The 12,794-nt window shown below is 47.9% G+C and overlaps 1 protein-coding gene across 1 annotated transcript in view; it reads left to right on the forward strand.

Moving 5' to 3' along the window:
* Positions 1-12,794, forward strand: part of LOC142465799 (sodium/hydrogen exchanger 9-like) — a 429,942-nt gene that overhangs the window by 315,999 nt on the left and 101,149 nt on the right. The window contains exon 10 of the mRNA XM_075570088.1: positions 3,246-3,325. Coding sequence (XP_075426203.1) covers positions 3,246-3,325 — 80 coding nt within the window. The remainder of the gene's footprint in view (positions 1-3,245; positions 3,326-12,794) is intronic.

Raw genomic sequence — 12,794 nt, forward strand, 5'->3', positions numbered from 1 at the left:
GTTGGGGGGGGGGAAACGGACTACTTCTGCTGCTGGGGTGGTTGGGGGGAAACAGACTACTGCTGCTGGGGTGGTGGGGGGGCAAACAGACTACTTCTGCTGCTGCTGGGGTGGTTGGGGGGGCAAACGGACAACTACTGCTGCAGGAGTCATTGGGGGGGAAAACGGACTACTGCTGCTGGGGTGGGGGGACAAATGGGCTGCTGCTGGGGTGGGGGGACAAATGGGCTGCTGCTGGGGTGGAGGGGCAAACAGGCTGCTGCTGGGGTGATGGGGCAAAAGGGCTGCTGCTGGGGTGGAGGGGCAAACGGGCTGCTGCTGGGGTGGAGGGGCAAATGGGCTGCTGCTGGGGTGGAGGGGCAAACGGCTGCTGCTGGGGTGGAGGGGCAAACGGGCTGCTGTGGGGGGGCAAACGGAGTGGTGTGGTGGGGGGGCAAACGGAGTGGTGTGGTGGGGGGGCAAATGGAGTGGTGTGGTGGGGGATAAGGGAGAGAGGGGGGATAAGGGAGAGAGGGGGGGATAAGGGAGGGGGGATAAGGGAGAGAGAGGGGGATAAGGGAGAGAGAGAGGGGAGAAGGGGGAGAGGGTAAGGGGGGAGAGGGTAAGGGGAGAGAGGGGAAGGGGGGAGAGGGGAAGGGGGGAGAAAGAGAGGGGAAAGGGGGAGAAGGGAGAGAGGGGAAGGGGGGAAGGGAGAGAGAGGGGAAGGGGGAGAAGGGAGAGAGAGGGGAAGGGGGAGAAGGGAGAGAGAAGGGGGGCTGAATGGAGAGAGAGGGGGAGAGAGAGGGGAAGGGGGAGAGAGAGGGAGAAGGGAGAGAGAATGGGGGCTGAATGGAGAGGGAAGGGGGGAGAGAGAGGGGAAGGTTGAGAGAGGAGGGGAAGGGTGAGAGAGGAGGGGGAGAGAAAGCAATGGGGGGAGAGAGAGGGGAAGGGTGAGAGAGCGCAATGGGGGGAGAGAGAGGGGAAGGGTGAGAGAGCGCAATGGGGGGGAGAGAGAGAGATTAAGGAGGATTAAGTTAAGCTCTGATCAAACATGTTATTTGCTGGTTGAACTGTGGTATATCCAATATATTATAAACTGGATACCACAGGAATCATACCGGCCACTGTAAATCCAACCGTCCTATTTATTACACCTTGGTTTACTAGTTTGTCTGTCAAAGTGATTTACAGTTGATGCTATCTTGTTCACGAGAATTCCCTGCATGTCTCCACCCACCTACAGATCCTTCACAAGGACTGTTATCTAGTGTAGTATTAGCATTTTCCTATTGACACACTAGCACTTCAGGATCCTGAGCCAATACGGCTATCAGCATCTGGATCCAGCACATACCTTCAGCTCGTCGTTTTAACACCCAATATTTTATCTTGGTTGCATAATAAAGATTACGTTTTAACCACTACATTTATCACCAGAGGGTGAGCCTGAGTGCTACACTTGGGTGCTTTCTCTACCAGTTTCCCATATTTTAATACATCAGTGCCAGTGCTAACTGGCCTCTTCCATGTGATCCACCCCAATCGTCTACAAACACCATTATGTAACCCAACCACCACAAGCATAAACGGCTTGTTCAACTTTAAACATTTGAAAAACTCAAGAGTACGAAGTTATTCCCATTTCCCTTAACCAGGTTTAACCAATTCCAGTCCTCAAGGGCCACCAACAGATCCGTTTTTCAGCATATCCCAGCTTCAGCACATGTGGCTCAATCAAAGGCTCAGTCGAAGTTTGAGCCTCTGATTGAACCACCTGTGCTGAAGCTGGACTTGATTGAGCCACCTGTGCTGTTGGTGGCCCTCAACCATTAAAGTCCAAATGATGAACGTTTGAGATTTTTGCACCAAACACCAACTACATTTTGACCCTCGTGCCCTACTATGATTAGGGAAGCACATGAGATTATCGGGGACATTGCTCAGTTTGTCTGGGCTCTGATGCTCCCTCTCCTCTCGGTGGGTGAACGGCTTTACCTGCTGAAGATGAGCTTATGCAAAATATAACTTCTTATTTGCTGTGAATGAACAAACAGGTAAAATGCTCCTCAGCGTTAAAATGACAGTGTGCAGAGCTTTTGAAGTCCTTTTTTTCAATGTGTATATGCTTGAAAAAGAGGCCCGTAAGATTTCAAAAGCTGTGTATTGTATTGTATTGTATGTCTTTATTTATATAGCGCCATTAATGTACATAGCGCTTCACAGCAGTAATACACGTGGTAATCAAATAAATAACAGATAATATAAATAACAGATCATGGGAATAAGTGCTTTAGACATAAAAGTAACATTAAGGAAGAGGAGTCCCTGCCCCGAGGAGCTTACAGTCTAATTGGTAGGTAGGGAGAACGTACAGAGACTGTAGGAGGGAGTTCTGGTAAGTGCGTCTGCAGGGGGCCAAGCTTTATGTATCATGTGTTCAGAATATCCACAGTGCTATTCATATGCTTCTTTTAGCAAGTGTGTCTTAAGGTGGGTCTTAAAGGTGGATAGAGAGGGTGCTAGTCGGGTATTGAGGGGAAGGGCATGCCAGAGGTGTGTCCAACTTTAGAATCTCATCTATTAAGGACTTTTGTATTGGTCAATTAAAAGGCATGTTAAAGGAGCAACCCAAGATGGCAATTTTAAAAATTGTTAAATATATATATTTCTTTTAAGCAGGGGGTCTCCGGAGCTGAACCCTATTTAATTTCAGCTCCGGGGACCCCCTAGTTCCGGATATACTCACCTCCGAAGTAGGTGCCGGTAGCTGCTCCGGATCAGCAAGCAGGGATTTCGCATTTGAAGCTCCCGCGTCACATGGGCCAATAGGAAGCCGCGCTGATGATATCACTGCTTCCTTTTTGGCCCGCAGGCCGGGAAATATCTGAAGAGCGGCCATATTGTGAACCCTGGTAGCCGAGAAAAGCGGCTACCTGCACCTAATTCACATGTAAATATCTCCGGAAGCAGGGGATCTCTGGAGCTGAAATTAACGGGGTTCAGCTCCGGAGACCCCATGCTTCAACCCTATATAAAAATATATATTACATTTGCCAAAAAATCTGCCGCCTTGCGTTGCCTCTTTATAGCAAACCTACACTTCTTCAGGACCATAAAGACTGACCATTCAGATTCCATGTTCTTATTCACCATTTGTTTTGTTTGAAGTTTACTCTTCCCTAGATAGTATCTTTCCGTTGAGGATACATTATATATATAAATTGTTGTTATATAATTTTTTCCTTTTTTTTTGTTTCTTTTTACAGAGGAAAGCAAACCAGAATAGAACCTCAACAAAGGCAGAGAGTGCTTGGCTTTTCAGGATGTGGTATGGTTTTGATCACAAGTATCCTTTCAATCTGTAACAGAGTAACGTAGGAAGTAATATTACACGGTCTTATATCATATGCATTCGTCCCTGAAAGGAATAAGTAAGTACATGTCTGTAACTATGTGTGTATATTTATACTGTAGCATGCTGATAGAAACCAAATAGTTTGAACTTTAATTACAGGCCTCATACCAATGCTCCAGGCTATTCACCGGTATGTTGTTAAGAGATAAATTCTCCGAAACGCCTGTTTTTACCCCAAAAAATCCTCACTGAAATCAATGGGGAGTTTTTGCTAAATGACTGCTTTGGACATTACAGTTCCTTACCCCTAGGAGTCGAGTTGATTTTTTTCAGTGTTCCCATCAATTGTGTAATCTAACATTATAAGGGTTGGTTTGATGAAGCACAAAACAAATAAGGTGAGTGAGGGAGCAGTGTCCCGAAACAGAATGATCCTTTTGTTTCATATCTTTTTTTTTTATATATATACTGTATGGAAAAATCCAAGGGTGGATTTGTAACACATTGTGACTACTTTTAATGGGTTAATATGAGATGGGTGGAATGATTGCGTACGGTGCTTTTGTGCACATGTGAAAAAGAAACAATGAAAATATCTGCGCTACCAATTGGACATATAGTAAAGTGAAAAAAAGTGTGTCTCCTTCAATTGTGTCAAATAAATAAAACACATATAACACAAGTGATAACCCAGTGAAATATATAGTGCTATATTAAACACTAAATAATTGAGCCGTAAAATAAAAACAGTGAACAAACGTGTAAAGAAAAACCTTTACAAAAGTAAGAGAGTCTGCTGCTGTAGCACTCCAGATGGCTCAACATCTGAGATGGCTAGTGAAAGAAAAAAGGACAAACAGCGCACAACTCATAGTGTAGTAAATTCAATTGTATGGAAAAAGTGAAGGTGGTAATAAATGCACGTACATCAACTTTGGAAAATCAAGCACTACATGAATTTTGGCACGTTACCAACTGTAGGTCAGCGTCATCAAGAGTCCTCCTCCGATAGATAATGCAGCACAACACCTCACGGTGATGGATGGGACCTGCAGACACGGGATATCCCCCGGCCACTCCTACGTTCGATTTTGTAACTGGGTCCCGGTGCCTATGGAGTCCACTCCCGCTTCACCACAGATAGCAAACAGAGGGACAATCCCGCTCCACACCTCAGTATGTCAGAAACCCGTCCCGGTTTCCAACCTCACACAGGTGCCAGATCAAACAGATCATGGAAGCAAGTCCCACTGGTAAAGTATGTGCAGTTGAAGAAGTATTGACGAAATGCGTAGGATATGTTTATTTGCTACATGGACACTTTGGGCTACTATTGAGCACTTATACTCATCCCTATCAGCGTCTGTGAGCCCGGTTTTACCTTTGATAGTCACCTCCATATGACGCGGGTCTAGTGACATCTATCGGGCGACTGCACATACTTTACCAGTGGGACTTGCTTCCATGATCTGTTTGATCTGGCACCTGTGTGAGGTTGGAAACCGGGACGGGTTTCTGACATACTGAGGTGTGGAGCGGGAGGGTCCCTCTGTTTGCTATCTGTGGTGAAGCGGGAGTGGACTCCATAGGCACCGGGACCCAGTTACAAAATCGAACGTAGGAGTGGAAGGGGGATATCCCGTGTCTGCAGGTCCCATCCATCACCGTGAGGTGTTGTGCTGCATTATCTATCGGAGGAGGACTCTTGATGACGCTGACCTGCAGTTGGTAATGTGCCAAAATACATGTAGTGCTTGATTTTCTTAAGTTGATGTACGTGCATTTATTACCACCTTCACTTTTTCAATACAATTGAATTTACTACACTATGAGTTGTGCGCTGTTTGTCCTCAAGTGTACATTTACCTAAAGCAGGGGTGGCCAACTCCAGTCCTCAAGGGCCAGCAACAGGTCAGATTTTCAGGATATCCCAGCTTCAGCACAGGTTGCCCAATCAGTGGCTCAGTCGTTTTGTGCTGGAGCCAGGATATCCTGAAAATCTGACCTGTTGATGGCCCTTGACTGGAGTTGGCCACTCCTGACCTACAAGAAATATAAACTTCACCAGGGCCAAGATGGCTACAATGACCTACTAAAGAGGGTGTTATTTTTAAACACCAGTCAACTGCATTCCCTACACATTTTATTTGTCAGCTCTTTATACATATATTGCTTCAAATAAATCGAAGTATCGTGCCATTTATTAATTTGCAACCATTTTGCTTTTGACGCGTTTTACTGTGAGTGCTTCTTTGCATGTTATTACCCAGAATCCCTGGCTGCAGTGGAAGCATTCTATGTCTTAGTAATGGGGGAAAGCAGGGTTACGGACATCCATTGCAGTCCCTTTTAGAGATCTGTCCAAAATGTCAGTGCTGCTGCGAAGTTGAAATTATCTATCAACTACCACACTATTTAGGAGCTTCGCACGCCAACCCCGGCTTCCGCCAAATAATGACAAGTTTGACTTGTTTCTTCCCCTCCTTCTCTCTCTCCCCCACTTACTTACTCTATCGTCCCCCACTCCTCTCTCTGCTCCCTCCCCTTCCCTTCTCTCTCTCCCCCACTTACTTACTCTATCGTCCCCCACTCCTCTCTGCTCCCTCTCCCTCCCTTCTCTCTCCACCGTATTTTTTTCATGTAATACCTTATGATGACCTCAATTATTTCCTCCTCTCTCTCTCTCTCTCTCTCTCTCTCTCCTTCTCCAGCATTCTTGCTTTCTCGTCACATGTCAACTGCCACTCCCTTTCTTCGTCTACTTTATGTCTAAGGCTGCACTTATAGTGCCGGCGACGCGACATCGCGGCAAAACAAATGTATAGCAGGGCCCCGGGCATACGGCGGGTTCCGTTCTAAGGGCCCGCCGTATAGTAAAAATCGCCGGAAAGCGGAACCAGCGATTTTCAGCTGTGCGCATGCGCAACCCAGCAATTTCCCCCTTCTGCGCATGCGCAACCCGGCGATTTCCCCCTTGTGCGCATGAGCGACCTCCATTCGGCGCATGCGCGCCGGCAGCAACAGCCCGTTCTGCGCATGTGCGGCCTCTGAGTCATGGCGACCGCCGTATCAGTGGATCGCCGAGCAGCGGGGCCTTGCTGTATTGCCGCCGTCGCGTGCACTTATAGTAGAAGCGGCGCGCCGGCTTGGTCGCGATCGCTGGAAGTCAATTTGATTTTTCCAGCGACCGCAGCGTGACGTCACCGTCGCATTGCTGGCGCCGGCACTATAAGCGCAGCCTAAACTTCATAGCTATCTGACTCTCCATATCTGCCACCAGGCTATGTGCATTTTGATGTGACCGAGGAGCTATATCCCACGGAGGGGGCGGATAAAACTTTTTATTAATATAGAGAAAGACGTCCGTTGCAGTGTGTATCCCTTTTAGAGACCTGTGGAAAGTGTCTGCCGCTGCGAAGTAGAAATGATCAACTACTGTACCACACTATTTAGCTCCCAAGCACAGAGATCCGAAGCTCCTTTCCTGTCTGGAATGCAGAATGTGTGTCGTCCAATCCTGACAGACAGGGATATTTTCAGCTCATTTGTCAGACGTAGTTGGCACAGTGAGTCACAGTTACTCTGATTTATTTTTATACCTGAGGTGTGGAAAAATTAGCTACCAGAACGTCCCTGTAATGACACTGTCATTTCAGCGTGTTACTGCTCAGTCGTGTTTTTTTTATTATTATTATAAACTGACTGCAGGAGCCAAGTCTGCATGAAATGATACAGCAGTGGGGGCAGCAGTCCTTGCCTTGCACATCCGACAGTCATCATCCTGTGGTCTTCGTTCCTTCTTTAGCTGTGTCCCATTGTTTCCCATCCCCTCTCCCCAACACGCTTCAGCACAGACACACAAAGCCAGGGCCATCATATATTTGATGCCATGTGGGAAGTTTATTGTGCGCTCACTGATAAGCAGAGTACCTCTCCCAGCTTGGCCTCTTCCACTGGCCATTTACACATTTAACAAGAAGACTTTTTTTGCAGCGATTCCTGTAGCCCCCACTGGGTGTTTGTGACTGCATTATCATTTTAATCATTCGGGTGGAAATACCAACATTGCCTTCACCAGGAAAGAGAATAGAAAAACAACCGTTTTCACTTTGAATTGAATGGATTTCATCGGATTTACAAACCAAATCCTAATACAGTATATATTTTCCAACGTGAACCAGTGATACATTTGCATACCTGTGCACTGTAGTAATAATGATACTTTATTTTCAGATGACACTACTATTATAAATATATAAGGCTGTACATAATAGATGAAAGCCGACACAATTAATCCCTACCCCAAAGTGGTTACAATGGGATGTTAATGGGGGTTAATGAACACTGACAGAAAATAATGACCCCGCGTTTGAAACAGGAGAACCTGGTTCAAATCCCGGTGTCAGCTCCTTAGGCAAGTCACTTTATCTCCCTGTGCCTCAGCACCAAAAACATAGATTGTAAGCTCTACGGGGCAGGGACTCGTGTCTGTAAAAGCTCTATATACAATGGTTCTTACTTATAATAGTGAAGCGCTTTGAGTCCCATTGGGGAAAAAAGCGCAACATGAAATAAAGTTATTATTATTATTAATATTTTATGTCGGGAGGCATGGGGACACAAAGTGACGTGCACAATGTCACACCGAGTGAGTGGAAGTAGCAACCCCGTGTATTCAGTATCAACACGTCTCGATGACACACATGCCTTCACTTTAAAGAATAATGCTGTGCATCTGTTCTCTGCGCCAACTGTAGCAAGTAAACGAAGCATTGGATAGGCAATAAATTAGAAACATTAAAGTTGATGAAAAGCCTGAAGAGACGCCCTGCCTGCTGCCCAAACCATGCATACGGTTTCCTAGTGATCTGTTACACGGAGGATTTCAATAACGTAGACAATACTGCAGGCACTGGCTGCACAATATATCGGAACTACTTTAGCTCAAGCATGGTCACCTGTTATGTGCCTATGTTGACAATGAGAAACTCAAGTTGAATGGTCATTAAAATAATCTTGAGGGCAATAGTCCTTCCCATTTGGTATTAAAGTATCCTGCAACAGGGGACTTCCGGTGACGTCACCCGACATGGACGGCTGTTAGAGGAGCTCCTGAAACCCGCGGGTTAAACAGCGCAAAAACCCCTACTCAAACTTAAAATTTCTGGATGAAATTAGTCCCTCCGGATAAATAAACAGAAGGGGGATGTCAAAAACGAAAAAAGCGAATAACCACCCTGTCACTAAATTTTTCTCACCGTCTCAGCGGGGGAAGGACGGCAATATGAATCCCCAAGATGGCGGCGGACCGCATGGTGCTACCTCCCAATCTGGGAAAAAGACCCAGCTAAGCGAAAACCCCCCTACAAGCCCAGAACACAAAATAACCAGGGCATATTTGGAGGAACTGATGGCAGGCATGGCTGCTACACTCAAAACTTCCTTCCAAACGGAATTGCGGGCTGCAGTGAGCGACATTAGAAGAGAAATATCAGGGCTGACAGAAAAGACCACGTCCCTGGAGAACAGGCTTTCCGAATCCCTACAAAGACAGGGAGAGGCAGAAGAGGAGATCAGCCGCCTAGGGGAAGAGATCTCCCTCCTCAAGGAAGGCATGGAGGAACAGGAAAATCGTGACCGGCGACAGAACATCCGTGTGAGGGGTGTTCCAGAGTCGGTCACGCAGGAACAGATCAGGCCTTACCTCCTGGAGCTCTTCAATTTGGTCTGCGGGGAGCTGGAAGAAAAGGAGTTAGAAATGGACAGAGCCCACCGTGCGCTGGGACCCAAGTCAGATGATCCAAAACGAAGGAGGGACATAATAATAAAAATGCATAAATACACCTCCAAAGAAAAAATCATCTCAGCATGCCGAGACATGGGAGAAATAAAATTTCAAAATGAGACCTTACAAGTCTACAATGATTTGTCAAAAGCAACAAGAGACCGCAGACGGGAGTTAAAGCCGCTGACTAACTTTCTTCGTGAGAAGGGAATCCTGTATAGATGGGGCTTCCCGTTTAAGTTATCGGTGAACAGAAACGGAAAGTTCCTGTCCCTGAAGTACCCCGCGGACATGGCCCCATTTGCAAAGGCCTTGGGCCTAACTCCTCCACAAGGATGGCTACCAGACAACCCGTCATCTAGTGAAGCAGCAGGAGACCCGCCTCGGATATCAGAGAGGATCGCGGCCCAGCACTCCAGGGACAAGCAGTAATAGCCGCCACCGCACTCAAACAACACCCCCCCCCCTTCCCTAGGTGATCCCGAGGAGGGGGGGGGGCCACGACCACATTAGAAGACACCCCATCGAACCGGAGCAGTACCTGGAGAGGAGCTGCCGACTTCCCGATCGAGACGACGCTGGACACCGCTCCCCACACTGAGCCACGTGTCATCTACTCCCGCGAGGGCACCGGAGCTGATCCCGCCGGCTGCTTTGAAACCCTGGTGCACACCCGGCCCGATCGGATGGAGCAGGAGCGTAACCTCCCCAATCCCAATACGCTAGAAGAGCCGGGTCCTCGGCCTTGTTCTGCTGAGCCCCGGCCTCCAGTCTCTCTGGTAGCCCCGCGGGGTTGTGTGCCCCCCCCCCCCCCCTCTCTCAGGCCAGCTGCCCCGATTTTTCGAGATGGTCTTTTCTTTTGCTTGGGGTGCAGGGGGGGGGGGGTATGGCTCGTCGGCGGGGGGGCCCGGACCGAAGAGGAACACACCGGCTCGGGCGATGAAGAACAACTGTGGCCCAGGGGAACTGAATCACCCGAGCTGACTTAAGGGATGCAAAAACACAGACTGAGGTTTAGCGCCCTGAAGGCCGTGAGTAAAGTAATAAAATGTTATGCTATGGAAGACACCCCGCAGCCCACCCCCCCCCCCCTCCCCTCTCCCCATTTCAACCATAACCTAAGCACATAGCCTCCCCCCCCCATACATAAAAATAAAGAAGTGTAAACAATAAATAAAATACCCCTATGGCCCCCATCATACTTCCCTCACTCCTGGAACGACTCCCAGAGGATCATAGAGAGTATATATAAAACTGGGAAACACCTGTCCTGTTGGAAGTGGGTCGCTGCCCCCCCCCCCTCCCCCCCCCCTTTCCCCCCCCCCCGGTGCTATATAAAAGTTGAGAAGTACATGCGAAACAAGAGGTGTACCCATGCCCCCCGTGGAATAACACCCGGGGGAAGCAGGGATATTTAAGAAACTAAATGGACCCCGGCCGATTGTCAGACAGTACTCAGTATATTTATGTCATAGATTGGTACGAGAGACGCAACATACAAGAAAGTGAAATGCCCACACTGTTTGAAATGTTCAATCATCCCCCCCCCTCCTCCCCCTCCCCCCCTCCCCCTACCCCCCCCCTCCCCCCACCTCACCCCCACCCCCCCCCCCCCACCTCACCCCCAACCCAGAATTATATAAAAGATGAGAAGCATAGGCAATAGGCGAGGTGCACCTAAGCCTTCCCACCCCTCCTATCCCCCCCCCCCCCAGTATTAAACAAAAAGCTAAGGCGTTTATACATGGGGTGAGATGCACCTATGCTTTCCCACCCCCCCCCCCCCCTCCTCCCCCCCCTAGTATTAAATAAAAGCTAAGAGGTACACGAAACGGGGGAGGTACACCTATATCTTCCCGTAGGATAGCACTCAGAAGAAGCAAAAATACATAAGGAAATTAAAAGTGCCCTTACTGATTTTCAAACAGCACATAAGACACTCACTGGATAAAGTGGTACTACTGTGGCAACATACAAAAATGTGAAATGTCCTTACTGCTGGAAATGTTCCATCAACCCTTCCCCCCCCCTCCTCCCCCCCCTCCTCCCCCCCTCTTCCCCCCCCCCGCCGTCCCCCCCCACTCCCTGCCCCCCCCCCCTTCACGCCCCCACCCCCCGGATGTTATTCAAAAGTTGAAAAATATATGTAATAAATGATATGTACCTATGTTCTCCCTTGGAAAAGCACCTAGAGGAAGCAGAGGCTCATAGGAAAACTAAATGTGTCTAGGCTAATTTCCAGACAGTGTATAGTATGTTTATTATATAGGGTTATACAACAGACACAGCAAACAAAAATGTGAAATGCCCATATTGTCGGAGTGGCTCTGTCAAGCCCCTCCCCCCTCCCCCACACCCGCCCCCCCCTACCCCTCTCCCCCGTCCTCTCCAGCCCCCCATCCCCCCCCCACCCCCCACCCCCCACTACCCTCCCCTTTCGCATCATTTACTAGCAAAAAAAGGGGTGTAGCTGTCCTCATCAGGCAGGGCACCCCATTCAATCATATCAAAACAACTGCGGACCCAGAGGGTAGATTTTTAGTGGTATATGGCTCCTTAGCGGGCTCAGCGATCGCTCTTATCAATGTATATGCCCCAAACGAGAACCAAACCGAATTTCTAAAGAAAGTACTCGAGGGCATAGACCCGGGATATCTGTCATCGATGATAGTGGGAGGGGACCTAAACATGGTCCTCAACCCCACCGAGGACAGATCGACCACAATGGGTCCTCCCCGTACAACCCCCTCCCAAATCACAGGGAAAAGGTTTAGGGGAATCTTGAGCGAGTTTTCACTGGTGGACATCTGGAGAACCCAACACCAGGGCCAGAGAGACTATACCTTCTACTCAGCACCTCACCAGACCTACTCTCGAATAGATCACTTTCTGGCCACAAAAAATGTAGTGGCGGCTACAACCGACTCCGACATAGGACCGATCACATGGTCTGATCATGCCCCGGTTACCATAACCTTGACAACACCCTTCGAAAAGACAATAAATTACTCATGGAGGCTAAATGACTCACTACTCAACCATCCTGAGATAGAAAGAGAGATCAGAGCTGCTATTCGAGACTACTTTTTTTTTAACTCAGGATCCGTTTCCTCACCAGCAATCCTGTGGGAAGCCCATAAGGCAACCATTAGAGGGAAAATCATCTCCATCGCATCCCACAGGAAAAAAGCCCGCCAAAAAATAATAAAGGAGCTCACAGATGATATCAAAATAATAGAACAAGCTCATAAAGCTAACCCCTCAAAAAAAATATATAAGACATTAACAACAGCTAGAGCAAAACTTAGACAAATCCAGCTGGAGGATGTTGAGAAAGCCCTCAAGTGGACCAACCAACAATATTATGATAAAGGTAACAAAGCAGACAGACTTTAGCGACTAAATTAAGAGGGGTGCATAAACGATCCCAAATCACGGCGATCAAGAGTAGGTCTGGTGAGATACAACATAGTGACAATAAAATAGCAGCCGAATTCACAAAATTTTACACCGAACTTTATAACTTAAGATCCAAAAAAGGCCGTCCTGAATCAGTAGCATCCGAATTAATAGCACAATACTTAGATAAGTGTCAGCTTCCCACACTAACGGAAGAGGAAAACACAGTCCTCAACGCTGAGATTTCAAAAGAGGAACTGGAAGAGGCGGTCAAAT

The sequence above is a fragment of the Ascaphus truei genome, chromosome 14, assembly GCF_040206685.1.
Source record: "Ascaphus truei isolate aAscTru1 chromosome 14, aAscTru1.hap1, whole genome shotgun sequence".
NCBI classification, from domain to species: Eukaryota; Metazoa; Chordata; class Amphibia; order Anura; family Ascaphidae; genus Ascaphus; species Ascaphus truei.